The sequence below is a fragment of the Malania oleifera genome, chromosome 3, assembly GCF_029873635.1.
Source record: "Malania oleifera isolate guangnan ecotype guangnan chromosome 3, ASM2987363v1, whole genome shotgun sequence".
Classification (NCBI taxonomy): Eukaryota; Viridiplantae; Streptophyta; class Magnoliopsida; order Santalales; family Ximeniaceae; genus Malania; species Malania oleifera.
Genome location: NC_080419.1, coordinates 10,744,324 through 10,766,106, shown reverse-complemented (window position 1 = coordinate 10,766,106; position 21,783 = coordinate 10,744,324). Strand labels below are relative to the sequence as shown.

General features: G+C 37.1%; 3 protein-coding genes across 6 annotated transcripts; 2 read left to right on the top strand and 1 right to left on the bottom strand.

The window, feature by feature from the left end:
* Positions 1 to 4,779: 4,779 nt before the first annotated feature.
* LOC131150999 (non-specific lipid transfer protein GPI-anchored 20-like) lies at positions 4,780 to 6,236 on the top strand. Its single transcript, XM_058102150.1, has 5 exons — positions 4,780 to 5,198; positions 5,305 to 5,331; positions 5,440 to 5,499; positions 5,686 to 5,745; positions 5,843 to 6,236. The coding sequence occupies exons 1-5, from the start codon at positions 4,871 to 4,873 to the stop codon at positions 6,070 to 6,072; spliced, it is 705 nt and encodes a 234-aa protein (XP_057958133.1). The 5' UTR covers positions 4,780 to 4,870; the 3' UTR covers positions 6,073 to 6,236.
* A 2,268-nt stretch (positions 6,237 to 8,504) lies between these two features.
* LOC131150998 (non-specific lipid transfer protein GPI-anchored 25) lies at positions 8,505 to 10,392 on the top strand. Its single transcript, XM_058102149.1, has 5 exons — positions 8,505 to 8,939; positions 9,169 to 9,204; positions 9,322 to 9,378; positions 9,463 to 9,516; positions 9,965 to 10,392. The coding sequence occupies exons 1-5, from the start codon at positions 8,558 to 8,560 to the stop codon at positions 10,183 to 10,185; spliced, it is 750 nt and encodes a 249-aa protein (XP_057958132.1). The 5' UTR covers positions 8,505 to 8,557; the 3' UTR covers positions 10,186 to 10,392.
* LOC131150997 (probable RNA helicase SDE3) lies at positions 10,315 to 21,135 on the bottom strand. 4 transcript variants are annotated; one of them, XM_058102145.1, is made up of 6 exons: positions 20,899 to 21,096; positions 20,258 to 20,378; positions 19,266 to 20,166; positions 19,018 to 19,191; positions 16,928 to 18,376; positions 10,315 to 10,796 (listed from the first exon to the last, which is right to left on the bottom strand). In XM_058102145.1, the coding sequence occupies exons 3-6, from the start codon at positions 20,043 to 20,045 to the stop codon at positions 10,497 to 10,499; spliced, it is 2,703 nt and encodes a 900-aa protein (XP_057958128.1). In that variant the 5' UTR covers positions 20,046 to 20,166; positions 20,258 to 20,378; positions 20,899 to 21,096; the 3' UTR covers positions 10,315 to 10,496. The 4 variants fall into 4 exon arrangements, with proteins under 4 accessions (XP_057958128.1, XP_057958131.1, XP_057958127.1 ...); XM_058102148.1 differs by lacking the exon at positions 20,258 to 20,378 and having other exon boundaries at positions 19,266 to 20,064; positions 20,899 to 21,135; XM_058102144.1 differs by lacking the exon at positions 20,258 to 20,378.
* Between the last annotated feature and the right edge of the window lie 648 nt (positions 21,136 to 21,783).

Below are 21,783 nucleotides of genomic sequence, written 5' to 3'. Positions count from 1 at the left end.
GAACAGATTTTCGGTTTCGGTTTTGGTTTCACTCAAAAACTGAACCGTAAAAACCAAAAATCAATTATAATTTTAAAATAATTATACCCTGTGGGAACTTTGATTACAAGTACATGTGGGAAAAATAATTATACCCTATGGAATATATTATTTTTTTAATTTGAATTATTGTCTTGTACTTTCTCAGGGAGTGGGGAAGGATTTTATAAAGGAGGCATGAGAACCGAAGCTTCCCATTTTGGCCATGTGGGATGAGTGCTATTGGGAAGAACCGAACCGGTAGTAGCCTGCTACTACCACATCATGCATCATCTTCTCCATCTTTAGTTTCAATCCTTTTGGCTCCTAGTCTTGGAATCCTGGTAACCTGCCGAGTGTCAATTGCCATGCCCTTCGACACTCATGCCCACACCAGCGACGCTCACGCCCACGCCAGTCGGCAACGCTCACATCTCCACGCCGACGCAGTCACACACAGCAACGCCCACGCTCATGCTCACACACAGCAACGCCCACATCTCCACGCCCACGCTCACACACAGAAACACCCACGCCAACTCCCACGCCAGTCGCTCACGCCCGCATTATCTCTGGTGCTCTGGCCGTCCCACATCAGTTGGAAATGAGAAGAAAAAAGTTTCCCAACCCTATTTATTGAAGTTGGATTTGCTCATCCTCTTCCCTGCTGGGCTTTGCAGTTAAAGCCTTGGCCCAGTTGGAATAATATAGGAGGCTGTGGGCTGTGGCCTGACTTGGCTTTAAGTAATAAGTAATAATTTTTTTATTTTGTTAGTTTAAAATTTGGTAAAACCGAATTAACCAAACCAAACCGTAAAATAAATGGTTTGGTTTGGTTTTATACCGACGGTATACGGTTCGGTTACGGTTCAGTAGTTTCAAAAATCGAGAGGTTCGGTTCGGTTGACGATTTTGGCAATAATCGAACCAAATCGAACCGTGTACACCCCTACCTGCAAGCCTGATCTGCTCGCCTACTTGGATCACCTGAAAAATGTTAAAATAATTGGGATGAGCCAACGCTCAATAATACGAAATATGCTATCACTAGTGTGTGGAAAATGAGTTACAATATTATGAAAATTTGTCTCTATATAATCATGTAAATACAGTACAAGTAATAAAAATCACCACCATTTCTATGTTGCTTAACATAACAATATTGTAGATTACTATTCAAATACTTCTAATGTACATAAGTATATTCTCTGTTTCTGTAAATCCGTATATATGTAATAGTAACTGAAAACTTTCCTTGTGGATAACTGTGTGTCATGATTTAACTCCTCATGACAGGGTTGTGCGGCCCGTAGGCGGGATCTACACTAGTTGGCCAACCAGGGTAAATCACTATACTCCCTCAGTCTGATCTGCCATCCTCAACCCATATCTGATGGGGAGCCTGTCCACGTCTAGGGCATTATACGATCGACCTACTACCACGTATTATCTAAATAGGTGGTTGCACTCTGTAAACTGTATGTAGCTACGATACCGTACTCTGTAACTGTATGGTCCAACAGGGTCTGATACTATATAATACATTTTTATATACAACTATCTGATTTACCATAATTCTGAAACAACTGTATTAACCATGACAATGGAATGAACCGTAACTGTATCATCTTTATTTCTGAACTGAACTGTAATCTGTAAGTCATGGTACTGAAAACTGTATAATCATGATATTGTAAACTGTATAATCATGGTACTGTAAACTGCATAATCATGGTACTGTAAACTGTATAATAATCACTGGTTATATATTCTGTAAATCATATCCTAAAAATACTGTAAAACATGTTTCTTTACTATACCCATATCCTCAAGCCACATAGAAGTTTTAAACATATTATACATAAATAATAAACTGTATAAATTTCTATTGTGAATAATCATCTGATAAAAACGTATAATTTATACTGAAACATGGTAAAATTGCCTAGCATAGCATATTTCCCTTACCTGATTTCCTGCTAAAATCCCCCTATTGTAGCGGGTCCAACACCCGCAGGGTTCTCTACTCAACACCCTAAAAATCATAAATCTCAGAACAAAACATTACTATTTCTACGTCTATTACATTTCTCACAACTGCTAGAAATCCAAATTCCAAATAAAAGACCTTACCTTGGATTTGGGATGAAATCTAACTTGATCCCACCGACGATCCGTCCCAGCAAACTTGAACAGAACTTCGCCAAGAACGTCGTGGTGGCTTTAGATCGTCGATTCGGCAACTGACGGGGCCAAAATCGAAGAGAGAAGGGAGAGAGAGAGGAGAGAGAGAGAGAAGCACTGAAATTGAATAAAAATATGAGTTTTCACTATTTATAGGGTCAGATTCGTTGACGAGACACGTCACCTCGTCGACAAGTCCTTAAGTAAATTCGTCGACGAACTTTACACTTCGTCAACGAAATTCTGAGTAGCCCAAATCCTTCTCTCGGTATTTTCTCGTCGACGAGGTCCTGAAGACCTTTGTCGACGAATCCCTGTATTCGTCGACGAAGCCTGGAAATTCTTTGAAATTATTATCTCCAAAATACAATGTCGTCGACGAAGCCTACTGCCTCCTTTTGTTTCTGTTTCCATTTCTCTCCCTCATTATTATTTAAATACTATTATTCTTCGGGTCACTACACCTTTGTTTTCCTTTCTCTAAGCTTGATACTCCAACATATATATAATGTGCTAAAGCTAAAAAAATAGTATGTACAAATATTTTGGGATGATGGCTTTTATAAATATAGTGCCATTGCATACACTAAATTGAAATCTAAGAAAAAATATATTTTTAATAAAGAAAAATAAAATATTGTGAGGAATTAGTTTAGTTCATTGTTCGGGCTAGATGAAATGATTTGTCGATTAACCGGACTACTGGTTGGCTGATGAGTATAGATTGATTTCTGTTTTAAAGAAACATTGAATCGAAACTTTCAGTTAACACTTTAGTTTTTAGAATGTTGGTTTGGGTAGCACAACCATCAACAGTCCTAATTATGCCTCCTCCTATCTCGTGCAAGACTTTTATCAAGTCCCTCATGATACAATTATTATATTTTTGTTTGAGGTTTTCTTTTGAAAGCTATAAAGTAATTTTGATTGGTGATGTAGTGAAGATTTTGCAAAGGCTCCATGGAGTGAGCATTGATGAACCATGTTAATTTGTTTTTTTTTCTTTTGCTTTCACCCCTCTCACGAAGCAATTGGTTTGCAAATTAGGCTAGGTTAAGATTTCTTAACTCATATTTGGTGTAACATATCACTAAAATAGAACTAACTAAGAAGGGGGTTAAGATTTCTTAACTCATATTTGGTGTAACATATCACTAAAATAGAACTAACTAAGAAGGGGTCCTTATCCATTTTCTATAGGATAGGGTTGATTGTTTTTCCCCCACTCATCAACCCTGACTGGCCAAAAAAAAAAAAAAAAATGAATGGAGAATGTCTCCTATTATCTTCTTTGTCACCTACGTTGCTGATTCTAAATGTGAAGCAAACGAGAAACTCTCGTCTTAGATTCCAAGCTTGTCAAAGAAGAGGAAGAACAGCTTGACATCGACATTGAGTTTTCCCTAGTTTACTGTCATCCCGATGTTGACACCAAAACATTTATGATTCGTTTGGATTAAAGATTTTGTTGGAGAAAGGAATGGAAAGGAAAATATGAAGAAAATTGAATTCCTATTGTGTTTTCTCTTTATATCAAATACTATTGAAAATGAAAAATTGTTCTAATGTGATCAGAAATTAAGAAACCTCAATTAATAATGTGTAAAATCAAATATTATTCATAGATTTGACATTTTGTATTTTCTTTGTCAATTTTCTTAATAACTAGACGTAAAATATTGAAATCTTTAGTATTTTTTCTTCCCTTTCCCTGACATTTAAGTTTCAAATGGATTATTATTGTGTTTGTGAAAGCATGCTCTACCATGCTCAAATCCATATGATTTTCTTCATTTGTGAAGAGTACATGAAGTAGTTGATACATAAACTGATTAATTAATGAAATGCTTTGTTTGATGCCATGTGGAGTTTTAGTTCAACAAATTAAAGGGATTTTTTAAGTCTTTTAGTAATTAACATATTCTATTGGTGTTCACAACTAAAATGGAAAAGGATAATAATCGTAACTAGTTTATGGTCCATTTTAATACCCACCAAATCAAATGCACCCTAAAATTAACTATGTAACTTTTTGTTTGATTGTTTAACAATAAAACACAATTGTAACTCTTGAGTCTTGAATATGAAGGGGAGATTTAATCATTGTCATGTAAAAGACAAAAGGTCAAAATCCTAAAATAATTTCCTTATTTTTTTAAAAAAATTTTATTCTTATAAAAGTTAAAAAAAAAATTAAAAATCAAATACTTATAATGTTCAAAACTAAATTCTTATTTATCTATATATAATTTTTCCTTGATAACCAAAGTATCATGCCTTCAATCTTTTTTTCTTCTTCTCTTACTCAAATACCAATGATATTAATCAACAAATTCTTATTAAATGCATCCCAACTTAGGAATAGAATAAACAATACCTCCCAAGGCACCCAAACTCACCTACCCACCCCCCTCTCATTCAATCCCTTTTTCAATAGCAAAAAAGTTGGTTTAAAGTTGTTGAGCTTCAAATCTAACCTCACTTCCCTCCACTTCCATTTTCTCCTCCTCCATGCTTCAACCCTCACCTCCCCCTGCCTATAAATCCCTCCTCCCCTGTTTCTCTCCCACCAAATCCCCAATTCTATTCTCTCTCATTCCCTGCTCTGTTTTCTTCCCAACACCATACTTTCCTAATTAATCAGTCCAAACTCATCGAGAAAACCAAAATGTTCATGCCATTAATCCCGCGCCTAGTGGCAGTGGCCCTGCTGGTGGCGGCCGTCCCCGTCTCCGGCCAGCTCAACTCGCCGTGCACGGTGTCCATGATCTCAAGCTTCACTCCCTGCATGAACTTCGTCACCAACAGCACCACCAACGGCACGTCGCCGAACGCCGCCTGCTGCAACTCACTGAGGTCGCTCGCGGGCAACAGCACCGACTGTCTCTGCCTCATTGTCACAGGGAGTGTCCCCTTCCCGCTGCCCATCAACCGAACTCTCGCCATCTCCCTCCCGCGCGCCTGCAACACGCCCCGCGTCCCCCTCCAATGCAAAGGTGATCCCCTGTTTTTTAATTCTTATGCTTCTTCGGCAGAATTTCTGCCTAGCTCATCAATCCAATTGCAGGATTTTTCTAATTTCATTGTTTCCTCCATTTGCAGCTTCCGGTGCACCTATTCCCGCTCCAGGTAATTACCAATTTGGCAATTTCAACAGTCATCTGGATTCTAATTAGTATTTTAACTTTCTAGGTTTTTAAAGATCTTATTTTGTAATAATCAATGATCGATTGGCAGGTCCTACCGCATTTGGGCCAGTTCGCTCTCCTGGGTTATCCCCTCCTCCTAGTCCCCAAGGTAATAATAATATGCACTTGAATTTCTTTTCTACCTACATATGCACTTGAATTTCTTTTCCGGTGCACCTATTCCCGCTCCAGGTAATTACCAATTTGGCAATTTCAACAGTCATCTCTAATTAGTATTTTTACTTTCTAGGTTTTTAAAGATCTTATTTTGTAATAATCAATGATCGATTGGCAGGTCCTACCACATTTGGGCCAGTTCGCCCTCCTGGGTTATCCCCTCCTCCTAGTCCCCAAGGTAATAATAATATGCACTTGAATTTCTTTTCTACCTACATATGGATTCAATTTGGTAATTACAGTAGTACTATCAAATTGTTCTATTTTGCCGGCAGCTTCTTCCGTTCCCGGATCGAACTTAACACCCACTCCGGCGCCGGTGTCGGAAACGATGCCGGTTCCCACACCGACATCTCCTGGAGGAGAGTCCGAAGCTCCGACGGCGACGACGACGAATTCCGGGAGCCGGCCCGCTCTGACCCCATCAGCTGCGATGCCCTCTTTGGGTGTTTCGCCATCTCTTGTGTTGTTTGTGTTGGGAATTACAGTTCTGAAGCATTGGTAGATTGCTGTGTTTGGCCGTCTCGCCTGCGTTTCTCTTGTTGTACTCTCAGAATATTATTCTTTGTAGGGATTGTGATTATTGTTTTTGGCCTTGTTCAGGTGATCGGCAGTTGCTTTTGGGTCACTATGTATTAAAATAAAATGTCTCCTTTGATTTTATTATTATTATTTTTATGGTTTGCAGTGCATATTTTTATGGATAAATTTTATTCATATGAGAGATAATTCTGTTTCATTTTTGGAAGAACTTTGAATCTTTGATCCTATTTTGGAAGAGATCACTTTGTGTATTTAGAATTTTAAAGAATATTAAGAAAAAATAGCTTACAGGATTGCCCATAGTAAATTCAAAGCTCTCATGATTAAAATATATACGAGGATTCGAGTTTTGAGGTTTCGAATTTTCATTTAAAATAAAACGTTAATATTTAAGTCAAACTCAAACTGAGTTAAAGGTTCGTTCGAAATATTGAATGCATACTCAATTTCGGGTTTAAATTTTTGTCTTAATTCACTAATTTTCAAGCTAAAAAAAATGGAATTCAAGTCTTTCAACACTAATGACAATTCTAAATACCAATTGTTAGGAAATTTAATACAAAAAAAAAACAAAAAACCTTAAACTCGAAACAAGTACAAATAAGACTCAAAAAATTAGGTCAAGGCACATATCTTACTTTCTTTAAAAAGATTCAAGCCCTTTGAAATTTTTTTTGTTTAACTTGAGTGTAGTAGAACTCAACTTGACTTGTCTCCCTTAAGATACAATAGTCAAATTTAAATCATATGAATCTTTCTAATTTTGCACAAAGGAAGAATACCTTTCTTAAGTTTTCAAACTCTCTAAACTTGAATGATGATGAGAATGATGTGAGAATATCAGTGTATAAAAACTATTGATAATGCTACTATATTCCTTTCGATTAATCACTTTATTTTCACTCTCAATTAAAAATAAGTGATTACTTGAATCAAAAGGAGTAGAGACATACTTATATTTATTGTAACCATATTTATTCAAAATTTTCTCAATATAATGCGACTGAGGAAGAAATATACCATCTTATATTCCTAAAATAAAACTAGTATCTTTCATCTCAAAATACATTTTTTAAGCATTTTTTTTGTTTTATTTATGGCATGAAAATTAGAATAAAAGTTAACAAGTAATCCACATAGATACTAATAATAACATATGAGTCTTCCACTATTTTTCATATTATTCTTCTTTAACTTCAATTGAGGGAGGTAAAATATTATGTTTGGAAGAATTTGAAATTATCTCATTTGAATCCATCTCTTGTGCTTGATCACTTTCCATCTCTTGAAGTGGGTTCTTTTAAATCCAAAGGACTTCTTGAGATCTCCAACATTGTCATTTAATACAAATATAATAATAATAAAAAAACTCAAAACAAATACAAATGTGATTTACAATTGAGGTACGAATATTTTGCTCTTTTTAAGGAGGTTCAAACCCTCTACGATTTTTCGCTTAATCCACAAACCAGTGCAATATAACTCCACTTGACTTGCCTCCCCAAGGAATAGGCTGATTTGAATAGTGTAACTCTCCAACTATACTCAAAATCGAAGAGCCCTAAGCTCTACAAAAGAACACCTTTCTTTAAGTTATCAAACTCTCTAAACTCGAATAATGTGAAGAGATTAGTGCATAAAAACTATGTTGTGTGCCATTAAGACTATAAAGATCTATTTATAGACACACTAGACTTTTCGTTACTCATGCAATTAATAAATAGGATGCATCTAAAATAAACTAGATATATACCTCAAATCAAGGTACACTAAGATAAATGATTTATGAATTAATGAGATACATAAATTAAAAACTTATTTAAGCATAGATACATTCCTTAATCTATCTAAGGTACATGTCCTGTCCCAAGATACATTCACTTCATATATAAATTAATAATTTTAAAATATTAAATACACCGACACCAACTATCACCTCATTTGACATTAAAAAAAAATATAAAAAAAATCATAACCCTACATTACATTTAGTAGCATGAATTTTGAGTCTTAAGTTTAAATTTTTGTTATTTAAACAAAATTCATATAATTTTAAATTATATCTATCCATATTAATTTTAAGACCTCTCAAACATAAGATAAGGACATCGTAAACTTATTTAAATTATTATTTAATTATTCATGTTTGTTTATGAATAATTATAGGTTTTTATAATATGGCATAAGAATATTATAAACTCATGTCTTCATGATTAATCATTCCATTAGATAAATAAACCAAGTTTCTAACATAATCTATTCCAATAATGTTATAATAAAGTTTATTTTTAGTGTAAATTAGAGATGTAATTTTGCACACAATGAAGGGTATTTCTGGTAAACGATTTGTCGCTCCCGCCATAAACTGCAGTATTCACACAATAAGCTCATAACGACATTAACAAACCTCAAAAATTTTCAAGCGTACGAAGATAACTCGATCAAAAATGAAACTCACCGATTCAATTCTCTTTCCGGCCACTGTCGCGCTGATCCTGATGTCGATGGTGGCGGAGCCCTCCACTGCCGCGGAAGCGCCTCCGCCACCTGGAGGTTGCACCGACGAACTGGTGTCGTTCTCCCCCTGTCTTCCCTACGTTTCGTCTCCGCCGAACAACGCCACCTCATCTGCTCCTTCTCAGTGCTGCGACGCCTTCGCCTCGGCCTTCGACGGCGACGGTGTCCACTGCCTCTGTTACCTTCTCCGGCAGCCTCTGCTCCTCGGCTTCCCCCTGAACACCACCAGACTCCTCAGTCTCCCGCCCCTCTGTCTTCCGGTGAACGCGAGCAGTTCCGCTGCGAATGGCTCTCTGGAGTCTCTCTGTTCAGGTTTGAATCTTGAATTCTTGATCTCATTTTTACAAATTGTAAATCTTTCTTTAAAACTAACGATTGATTCTGAAAGATTTTTTTCTTTCAGATCGCATTTTTATACCTCCAATCAGACACACAGAAAAAAAAAATCTCAATTCTTCTCCTAATTTTACATGTTATCCAAGCATGTCTCACCCTGAAATCTATGTACCGATCATAATAATTTACAATTTAATGTGCATAGGGTCGCCAGCACTGCCTCCTCTCCAGGGCACAGCAGGTATGTGATTGCGTGTGTGCTCATCTCATTTTTTCTTCCCTCGAAGTACACATTTTTTTTTCTTTAATAATTTTTTCGTTTGAATATTTATCAACTGCGGGAAATTTACTCGTGTAGCGGATTCATGGATTCCAGAACCACCGGAAGCAGGGATTTCGCAACCACTAAATTCTGGTAATTTATACAAAGTGATCTCTTATCTTGCTTTCTGGTTTGAATTCTTCACCAACCTTGGGAAACTTTTCACTTGTCTAGCAGATTCAGGGCTTTCAAATCCACCAGCATCAGGGGCTTCGCAGCCGCAAAATTCTGGTCTAGCCCAAGTCATCTCTTAGCTTGTTCCCATTTCTGCATTTTTCTACTCATACTAGTTATTTTTGGATTAGTATTTTCGTATGGAAGGTAGCCATTTTACTTGCCTAAAAAAATATATGTTCTTTCCACATTTCGTACTTTGCGCCTGCTAATCACAATGAAGTTTCAGGCAAAATTGCTCATTTTAATAGGACATGTAAAACGCAAGAACAGTCAGGTTACAAGGTCTGATTCATGATTGCACACATTTTTTAGAAGGCAATGGGAAAAAAAAAATTATAATTATTGCTGTGAACTGCCAAAGCATATATGGACGGATTCCACACATTATGAAAATGCCAAAAGCATGCAAAAATGGTGATGGAAATGAAATCGAGTGGTTCAAGCAACCTAGTAGTTGGAAAGGATTTGTTCTGAAACTAAACTCTACATCACTACTCTGCAGAAACTGCTACTTCTGCGTCTCCTTTGACAAGCTCGACTCCAGAACCCACGAGACTGCCCAGACTGCCAAGATCATCAGCAAAACCTGCTATAGCTTCATTCGCAACAAAAAGGGTCAACGATAGTGGTATTATGATTCTACTCAGAGTCATGATTTCCCTTGCTACCCATCTTTTTGTATTTTTAGTGCAATATTTGCCCACACGTCTTTCAAGCAAATAATAATTCACATTTTGGTATCCTTATTTTGGATATGCAAATTGATTTTGAAGCTTCAATGAATTCAATCAATCAAAATCATCTAGATTTTGAATAAGCTTTTCGTGTGTTATGGCATGTGTAATTAAGAGATTTTGAATAAGCTTTTTGATAGTAATCTTGCAATGGTTTGATAAAGCAGTATATGCAGGAAACGGCTTAAAAGAGAAACACAGTTATCTTTCTCCAATCTTTATTTCTGATATTAACACCTATTTACTGAGGATAGAAAGAAATGCAACAAGAGAAAAGTCTTTGGTGCCTGTTTCTTCTCTCTAATCACGCCAACCATCAGACCATTCAGCTTCATCTGTAACAGGTTTAGGGATTTCTTGACACCATTCTTGCCCCCGACTGGTTCCTTCAGAGGGTTTATAGTTTTCTTCTGGTCTAGCAATTTCTTGAAAGCACTCCTCACCGCATTCAACTTCATCACGGGGTTGATGATTTTCTTCATAGTTCAAGGTCTCCTGTGCCAAGTAGTCATCCACATTATCCTGCCTTACAGGAAGACCACAACCTTGATAAGAATCATTGTCTGAGCAATGCCATAAAAGTTTATTCCAATATGGGTCCTGCCAAATGCAAACCTAATATTAGTAATCTAAAACAATGAAGCCCTACGCTACGAGAATACAGGAATCAAATATGATTTTATGATTGCATAAGATGGTCACCAACTTACCACACCGCCATGATAGTTCTGAAACACCTGTTCCTGGACTAATCTACATTAGCATTGCAATGCATATATTCCCAACGACTTCACTATTTCTTCCTCATTTTCTATTTTATTTCCCATAACATTTATAAGATAGTATCCAATGTATGGACATCCATCACAAAAAAATGGTAAGAGTGAAATAGGATACCTCCATACCCATGTTCTAAAGCAAGCAGTCCAGGTGTAGTCAGCGGAACAGTCGGAATATGCTTAGGAGGCCACAATTAAAAATATTTAGGTAGTGTTTGAGAGCAAGGATTTCAGATCTTAAATTTGGATTTGGGTGAATTTAAATAAATTTCAATAAAATTTTATACATCATTTTATCCAAACCCAATACAATTCTAAATCCAAGGTCTCTCCAAACATGGGGTTAGAGTACATTTGAGCAGCTTGTTAAATCATTCCCAATTCCCAAACCCATGGAATTAGTTAATTGTATAAGATAACAAACTAGTGTATTTCTAGCTTATGGTTTCATACAATGAGATATTTTTGGTATAAATTTTGCTTGGAATAATGGTCCTGGACTCAACTCTGGTGAGGTATTGTTCGCTTTGGCCCACTAGCCTCATAGGTTTGTTCTATAACAGGCGCCTCTCATTGTAGAAGTCCAAACTCTCCTTATAAGCCTAAGATCTCTCTAGTACACATCCGATGTGGGACCGTGACAATCTCTCCCGTCCAATCTCTAATGTTCTCGTCAACGTGATTTTCCCAAGTACACATCCGATATGAGTTCGTGACAAGCTCTCCCGTCTGATTTTTGACATCCTTGTCAGCGTGATCTCCCTATTACACATCCAATGTGAGACCGTGACAGACCCTCTCGTCCGATCTTTGACGTCCTCATCAAAGTGGTTTATACTTCTGTGTAGATACCTCTAGGGTAGGTCCACTCACGTGATAGTACCCCCAGGGCGGGTCTACTCACATAATAATACCCCCATGGAGGCTCTGATACCAAATATAATTGTCCTGGGCCCAACTCTGGTAAGGTATTGTCCGCTTTGACCCACTAGCCACTGACCTCATGGGTTTGTCCTAGAAAAGGCGCCTCTCTTAGTTGGAGCCCAAACCCTCCTTATAAGCCCAAGATCTCCCTAGTTCACATCCGATGTGGGACCGTGACACTTGGGCACTCAGCACACACAGAGAGAGAGAGATTTGAATGGTGAAATCAAATGAAATCATAGCTGTTTTATCACACACTTGGGCAAGTGTCATCAGCAATCATTATACAAATAGTTACTCAACTTCCGGTTAAAGCTGCACTAAAATGAATAATAGCTTATGATAAATGAGGAGATAAAGTATAAGAATAAAGATGCATAGCTTCAAGTCTGTACAAGAGACTGCACAGAAGCTTAAAATAATTGTGCGATATCTCATGTATATAAGCATAATGCTTGACATAAATCCCCCTCAAGATAAATCCAAAATTAATAATTCAAATATATATTAGAGGTTAAAGGAACTTGTAAAATATTAAAGCGAAATGGCAGTGTAAGACATCCCAACTTATCCTCTACTTGAGCGAACTACTAACATCCTTCCCCAGTAATGAATCACTCAAATCTCCTATTTTGCCATTCAAACTCAAAACTGTTAGCTGATTAGAAATATATGCATCATACAATTATAGTTTTATTCTCTTGAAAGAGTTTTGGATTAAAAGAACAAATTCTCCTCTATGAAATTCATCCACCCTTAATCTTCTTAAAGAGAAACTCAATTAAATGCCTATGTGATGTAGGACAAATATTGGGACTCAGAAGAAGAAGAAGAAGAGAAGCAGCAGGACAGAAGAAGAGGAGGGTATAGATGGAGGCAGAGCAGAACAGAACAGAGATGAGAGAGAAAGACGAAGAAGAAGGAAGAAGGAAGGAGGAAGAAGAAGGGAAGCAGGAACCTGCAGGAAGAGAGAAAACAGAGAAGGAAAATGCAGCAATCTGATTCAAAACAATGACTGTACAATAACTTAAATGTCCAGCCCTTATACTCACTACTAACTAAAACAAATATTGACATAAAAGGCCCAATAAAACAAGAAATTACAAAATAACCCCAAATTAGTTAAATAAACAAACTAAACATAGACGAGCTAAACTTATAAAATAAGCAGAGTTTTCCCAAACTAAAATACAAACCCAAGCTACAATATAAAAATCTAAAGCTCTTAATCAAACACCCCTTGTTAGAGAAAACTTGACCTCAAGTTTTGAAATGGCGTGGTAGCTTTAACTTCATGAGTGGGAACAAAGTCGAACATGTAGGCAAATCAAGAGGAGACATGATCAGCATTTCATCATCAATCACAACTAGAGAGTTTTAGAAGATCCTCCAACTGCAAGTACCATAGAAGGCCGCAATGTCCTCTGATAAAGTAACCAAGTCCTCCAAACAAGAAATCAATTTAATTACCAAATCTATTAGCAACTCAAGCAACTATACATTTGGTCCATATTCCAAAATGACAGACGATATTTCATTAGATTTGGTTAAAGAAGATCTATTGGGAGAATGTGCAAGGGATGGAGGCACAAGTTTATTGGATTAAGGATAAATTATTCAAGGGGATTTTCAACAATAGGTTCCATGATCAAAGAATTTTCAACAAACTCTGGAGCAACCAATTTTTCCTCACTCTTTTGACTTAGAAACGTAAAATTGAGGTTGTAAAGCAAGGTCATTGACAAACATATCTGTCTTAGTAGTTGGCAACTCATCTTGATGCTCATTGCAAGTCTCAACAACAAAGCTTGGTGACAAATCAAGGTCCATCACTGGCCTAGAGGCTCCAACAATTTTAGGGTCACTAAGGCAAGTCTACAGCCTCATTTTAGAAGATTCATGACTCATGTCCACGGAAAAATCAAAAAATTGTGCACTAATAATATGCAAATCATTTATGTAGTCATGATATTCTATTATGAAACAATTTGGATGAGCACTTTTGATATCCTCAACAAGTTGAGTTTTCTCTAAATCATCTTCAGTGGATATAGGAATGCCTCGTGACCATGGAGAAATTGATCTAGACTGATTTTTTTTTTTTTATTAATCAGCAAAGAGAAAATATATTAGCAAGTAATAGCAAGGCATCAAGGGAATACCAGTCCTTGATACAAAAGATCAACCACTCTAAAGAGTGTTGCAAACATCAAGGATTACAAAATGATCATTAACAATTCTCCCACTAAGCCAGCAGATAACAGCAATCCATTGGTCTTTGCAGGTCTGAAGCGAAGTAGATGAATCTTTGAAGGCTCTTTATTTCTTTCTTTCCAAGCACACCAAAAGATGGCAAGAGGGATGATTTCATTTATACACCTTCTGATTGCACCCCTGAACCCTTGAACAAAATTACCATTCTAGGTTCCTTACAAAGAGCATACCAATAAATGAGGTATCCGTATTTAAGGTAATAATTGTTGACAGAAAGAAGCTGTCTAAGACTGCATAGTTGGTCTAGTAATTGCTCCATGTAAGAATTGGTGGGTTGGGGGGGGGGGGGGGGGAAGAGGGGGAAGGGGGGCATACTTTTCTCTTAAGGTACATTTCATTTCAAACCATGTGCTAACAGGTGGTTCTCCAAGAAATTTTTTGTCCCTTTCAACTTTTTGCAAATATTGATTTGCTAAACCAAGAAGCCTTGATTTAGCTAAGTAGATATTTAGGTGGTTAGACAATCCATGCCAATTAAAATAATTGTCCATGTCATCCAACCAATCTAAGAAAGGCAGAGGACCTCAACAACCATCAAAATAAGGACATCTAAGTTTTACCAATTGTTGAGAACTGCCAACTAGCTGGGAACCAGATATGTGGAATTGACTCATCATTTTCTCTCTTTAAACCAAAGCGCAAATATGGATCAATGCAAACTTGAACGAGTACCAATCAGGTAAATGATATTAAATCAAAATCTATGGAATGAAAGTATTGTAAGATTATGCAACCTTACCAAAGGTCCTTAGATGTTCCACAAATAAACTTGAAGACTGATGCTGTCACGTTGAATTTTTCCTTCCAAGTTACAACAATATGTGCCAAACAACCAAAGTTGAATTTCTCTGGACCAACATCAAAATTTCATAATGGCAGGCCAATTTGTCACAGTAAATCTCAAAATACAGCAACTAGGCCTCAACCTGAGTGCTGATAGGCCTTCAAAACTCAGAAATTTGCTTTGATAGTCCAAGATTAGGCTGAATTTATCCTTAGAAAAAATGTGAACCAAACTTGATCAATCAGTTCTCAACTAAAAATCTTCAAAATATCATGATAAAATACAAAATATTGTGGCTGGAAGCAGTATATTGTGGGTCTAGGAAATACAGGAGGAGTGCAGTAACTCCCTCACGAGCATGACCAGTGCGTTGGCCGCCATCAGAGCTTCCCCAGCAATGAAATTTTCACTGGATCCAGATCAGGGGCTGAGGAGTTAAATGGGTGGTGGTGTGTCAAATAAACACTCTCATATTTGGGATTTTTTTTTTGTGAGGGGGGGGGGGGGGGGGGGGAGGGATTAACATCCGGGCAACACATGGGGCCACACACTTCATTGGGTGGAGGTGAAATTGCAGGGAGGCATCTTTGAAGGTTTCTGATTCTAATTGTGGAGGAAGCGTCATAAAATGATAACTGAAATTTAGGGTCTTGAACCAGTGGCACAACTGTAATTTCTGGGAAAAATTGCAGGTGGACAGTGCTTGCAATTCTGAACTTTGAATGGCCATGTGGTGATTGTGGTTTGCTCTGTTACCAATTTGATGTAGGACAAGTAATGGAATTTGGAAATAGAGAGCTGTGAGAATTAGAAGAAGAGAAGGGAAGAAGAACCACTTAGAAGGAAGAAGAGGGACGAAGGAGAAGCAGTAGAACGGATCTAGAACAGACGAAGAGGATGACAGAACAAAGAAAAAGAGAGATAGAATGTAGAAGGGCAGAACAGAACAGAGATGGGACAGAAAGAAGCGGCAGAACGAGAACCTGTGGGAGAGAGAGACAGAGAGGGAAACTGCAGCAGTTCTGATTTCAAATGATAGCTGTACAATAACTTACATGTCCAGCACTTACACCCACTACTAACTAAAACACATATTTACATAAAAAGCCCCAGTAAAACAAGAAATTACAAAATAACCCTGAATAGTTAAATACACAAAACTAACTCAACTTTTACAATAACTAGAATTTTCCTGAACTAAAAAAACAAACCATAGCCATAATATAAACATCTAAAGTTCTCCATTGGTGGCTCTCCATCACTATGTTTTCCATTGAAGGAATAATTTTGGTATTTTTCAAATTAAATGATAATCTTATAGCAAGGTGAATAAATGAAAATTGATATATTATTCTTTGGACTTTCGTTATCATTTCAGTAAAATTTGAATTTATAACTTTTTATCAGTCATGATTCTACAAGAATTTCTGTTAAAGAGTGATATAAGTTTTAATCAATCTAAGGATTTCATCATTCTCGAATATTTTAATGTAACATTTCCTGCATCATTCATGCATTTAGAGCCAATCTTATTCCCATAAACATTTTTTTTGGGTATTCCAGTTTTAGTCTTCCTCTTTTGAGGACTAAAAATCATATTGTACCACTCCGAATCTTCTTGTACTATTTTTGGTTATTATTTTCTTTTTCAGTCTTTACTAATGACTTACATGGGCAACAGGGTTCAGGGTTTTTACTCTTGCTCTAGTCTGATACTGTTAATAGTTTAATAATAGGGAAAAATACTGTTTAAGATTTCTCTCTCCTTTAAAAAAAAATAAAAAAGGATACAAAGATATGAAAAGCATGCAACACTAGCTGTGGTCTAAAAGCACTAATGCAGTGATGCTGCTGTTGTATCCAGTTAAACAACTATTAATAGCATCATCTTCTTGTCCTCAGCATGGGTTTCTTTATATTAACAAAACGAAGTTATTGACAAATAGTGGCTCATAAAGGATGAGATTTACCTCACTGATAATGTGCGGATTGCCAATAATAATAAGCAATGATATGGCACGAGTAATGGCCACATTAAACCTCCGTGGACTGCTCAGAAACCCCAAACAGTGGGTTTTGTCAAACTCATTGTGTTTGATTGTTGAACGGACGGTAGATACAATAATAACTTGCCTTTCTTGTCCCTGAAATTGTTCAACACTGCCAACCTTGGTACCAGGCATGTCCATGTTCTCAAGAGCTTTGTTTATTTTCAGTACTTGCTGCCTATAAGGTGTTATCACCCCAATATCTTCCTCACTCATTTTGCCACTATTTGTCAGTTTCCTGATAATTTCAACTACCTTACTCGCTTCAATCCTATTGAACCATGATGGGTTACTTCCTTCTCTCTCATCACAGCCTTGGATGCCAATGAAAAGAATGGGAAACTTTCTGTTAGGAAGGAGGTCCGAGAAAGCTGAAGAGATACTATTGTCTTTACATGCAATCAATTCCCCTTCATAGAACAGTTTTGAAGGGAGAGAGAGAATTTCCGGGTGACATCGATAATTTCTAACCAGTTTAGTTACATAATTTTCATCCTTCTTGTTGTAAAACTCATATTCAAATAACCTCTCCAGGTATGATTTTCCCAATCCATAAGCCTCTGCTTCTTTAGAGCATATTACAGGACCTAATTGTCTTGGGTCTCCAGCAAGTACAACAACTGTCTCTCTTCTGCAAAGGTGGGATATGGGAATCATAGTTTCTGGCTCTGAAGCTTGGCCAGCCTCATCCAAAAAAATATGAGAGAAGTGACCTCGCTCAACACCTTCTGCATAAAGAAGAGCAGCACTCATATAGGTTGATATGATGATCCTATAGCACATTAGGGCTTCGAGTGGGGGACACTTGAAAATCAGATCATCAAAAAAGCAGAAGGGAATATGTTCAGGCTTAACATCCTCATAAGAACGTGCAGCTGCATTCAGCCTGAATAGGTCATTCTCTTGAACTTTGACTGCCTTCTCACTGAGGAGTTTTTCCAGAATGTGGTCAGCAGCACTATTTGAAGGTGCACAGACAAGTATACATGCATTCTTCTGAGTTGTGTAGACTTGAAGGATAGCTTCCACAAGTGTCATGGTCTTTCCTGTACCAGGAGGCCCATATATCACGTACGGTGGGGCTCCTTTGCAGCCAAGTATCATCTCAATAGAACACATCTGTTCCTCATTGAGATTACAAGATATGGGCACCAGTGGAGTTGCCTTTATCCGTCGCCTCCTAGACTCAGATGGAAAGAGAAGCTTTGTCTCCAAGCTTTCTGCAGCTTCAACAGCCCGATATAAGCGTCTCACGATCACTCGATTATATGTGAACTGAACATTATAGAAGGTCTCATCTCTATGACAACAATGGAATTCATTGGCAAACTTTAGAAATACTTTATCAGCTTCAACACGGTGAATGAAACCCTGCATAACACCCCATTCAAGATTTAGTTTTGGAGAAAATGAGATTAGATTCTTAACTTTGATCGCATGATTTCCAAAACAAGGAAATAATAAATTAGTGCATGATGAGATATCTGAATTATATGTACAAACAGATAATGATGAAGGAATAATGCATATACTTGTTCATGGTATGTGACTCTCATCAGGAGTAATGGTGTATTCATGTAGTGATCACTAATTGGGTTTTTGACAAGCATCTTGTATAGGGTAACAAGAAGCTTCTATTTAATATGTAAAACTGGCAGATCTCATTCACCAAAAATCAAATTGTTGGGATAATCCTAACTGTGTGACAAGTGATGCCCATTTGAAAACACGCAACATACAATGCAATGCAATAAAATGTCACAAAAATGAACAAATTATATGGATTCATGGGGGTCAGGATATTCAAGAAAGCCTTCTCCCAGCCAACATATCCTTTTGAGGAGGATTACATTTATTAAAGCACAATGCAGGCATTCTCTTATTCGAATCCAAATACTCATCATGCATCTGGTATTTTAGGTAAATAAATCTAGGAGAACTAGTTCACAGTTCAAGCTACATGATACAATACAATGCTAACAAACACAAGACAACATAAAGAGACCAAAAACCTGATATGGAGGAGTGTTGTCATTTGCATCCTGAGAGGCAGGCTTTACAAAAATGGAATCTCCATGGACAAGTGAAGGCCTTCTTTCAGCCAGTCCTGGAACCTCAAGGGACAAGAATCGATTCCCTTCCCTTCTCATTTTGACACGCTCCATGTCGTAACTCCTCATGTCTTCCTGAAGCAGCAAGTTAGCATTTTAGCACTAAACCTTATCATTTGTATTCTTTCCTTTAAGAAATTAGACGTTACCTCAATATGTATCTCCTCCATGGCCAGTAAAGTTTTGAAGTAAGATGCATAGTTCTTTCCTCTTAGACCATCTTTGACAGCATCAGGGATCTGCTTACTCTCTACAACTTCTCTGACATCCTCCGGAATTGGATATGGAGGAAGCCTATACCTGAACCTTTGGTTTCCTTGCTTCACAGGGCGCATGCCCCGAACAAATGTATCCACGGCAAATTGCTTCGTTTTTCTGCCTCGACAATATGGTTTGTTTGAAGCCAAAGACCGAGAGATCTTATCCTCAGCCAGTAGAAAAACCACCCTCTCTATCCTGTTATGCCCCACGTCAAAATGTACAACAGAGGTTAACAAGCCAATTTCCTTTGGTTTGCAAGATAACCAAACGGTTAGTGTCTGGTGTGGCTGAAGCACTCTGTCCTCGATGCAGAAAGTTGCAAAGAAACTTTGAATGGTTTCCTCATCTGAAGTTGCAGATGGAGGCTCCATCAGAGAAAGGGTGAATGAGTCTTCAGGATTTGAGGCATAAATTTTAACTGCCCAGAGTTCCACAGGCTCACTGGTGGTGTTACTGATGGTGATTGAATCCGCAGCAGTGTCTCCCACAAATACTGATCGAGGCTTTCCTCTTGCAAAAGGGAACGGAACAGAAATAACAATTGGACCCTCTTCATTTGGGTTGTAACTACACACAGATTTATCATCCTCAAAATCGATAAATCTGATTTCTCCTTTGTCTCCAATGACAGAGCATTCTTCATCCCAGTTATTGCCAACCGTACCCATCAATGGCAAGAACAGAAATCTGCGTTTTCAATAGAAAACTATGAAGGGTAAGTGCTCATTCCATTCTTCACGAGAAAGATAATCCTCATTGTTGGCTCAAAGAATGACACTACACTCCAATCTACAACCAAAACCCACCGAAGCAGCATTAACAAAAAAAAAAAAAAAATGAAAATAGGTCACAAGTAGCTCGATTACAGCGCTGGAGTTACCAATTGTAGAAGATCAAGTGATTTCAACTGAAATCACAAATTTAAATTCAAGTTTGAAGTCCTCGTAATCATATATTCTCTTGATCTTCAGCAGTGATTTCAGTTGACATCACTTGATCTTCTACACCAATAAACACCAACAAGAAACAAATTACAGACAATCAAACCGAATCAGAGAATCACCATAAACGCGCAAAGCACTGCCATTAACATACAAAAAAGAAATCGAAGTTTCATTTGCACCTTCGCAGTTAGAAACACATATGAATAATACCCAAAGCAGTAGAGAGAACAAAACCTATTTCATCAAATGTTGGTTAAACGAGAGGAATATCCACCCCAGAAAAAAAAGATAAATCATAGGAAAATGAAAAACATCAAGAGAGAGAAAGTTTTGCGAGAATGCAAGGGGGCAGTTGCAGGATCAATTGCAGAGATGAGAAATAAATTACAATAATGAAAGGGATAGAAAACCCTTATGACAGACTTAAAAGAAAGAAACATAAAGAAGGAAAGGACTCAGCTGAATTCGAAAGGACATCATTGAGAGAGAAAATGGGGAAGGCTGAATACAAATTGCAGAGTGAAGAGTGAACAGAGTGACCCACGCGTGATATGACCAGGGAGAGTGAAGGCATTACCTGTAGAGAGAGAAACCTGCAAGTGTTTTCACCTGGGTATGGCGAGATTAATCGAACTCGCGCTCCACGATCCCAGCATCATCATCCTGATGATTCACGGGGGTTCAAAACAAAAACCACCATTTTGGGTTTACACCTTCGTGTTTCGTTCTGCCGGCCACTTTGTTGCTCGTCCGGTGCATTGCTGATGTGTTCAATATTTTTGGGCAGGGTTAAATCTTTAATAAATGCTCTTTCATTCTTATTTTTTATTTTTATTTTTATTTTATTGTGAACCTAATGACCAAAGCTTTTCTTTGCAAAGCAAAACATAAAAAAGAAAAAAGAAAAAAAAAAAAAAGAGGAGTTTCCTTTTTGCAATTAAATTTTTGAAAAGGGCTTTCTTTTCTTGTTGACTTGTTCCGAATGGAAAGTAGAAATTAGAAGAATAAGCTTTTACTTAATAAAAGGAAATGCTCCCGTGGATCGCTGTTTATTTATATATTTATTTATTTCAAATGTTAGATGTAGTAGGGTCTCGGCAAAATCAAACTTCATACTCTTAAGTGTTTTAAGTATATCTTATAATAAATTTATTTCAAAGGACATTTTAACAATTATCATTTAGGATTTTAATGTTTTAAATCTTGGTTTCTAACTTTAAGATGCAATTACGAGATATGATCACCTCCTTATTTAAAAAAATATTGATAGAATGTGTTCCCTTTTCTTTCATTCTGGGTTCTTCTGTTAAAAAAAAAAAAAAGTGGAAATATAACTTCTTCTTTTTTTCGTCACTAGTTGATTATGCAGCCAAACGTAATGTAACATTTAGTGAGAATTATTGGATAGCTCGCAATCGTTTTCTAGTGTGAAGATAGCTTGATCGTAGAATATAATTACAAA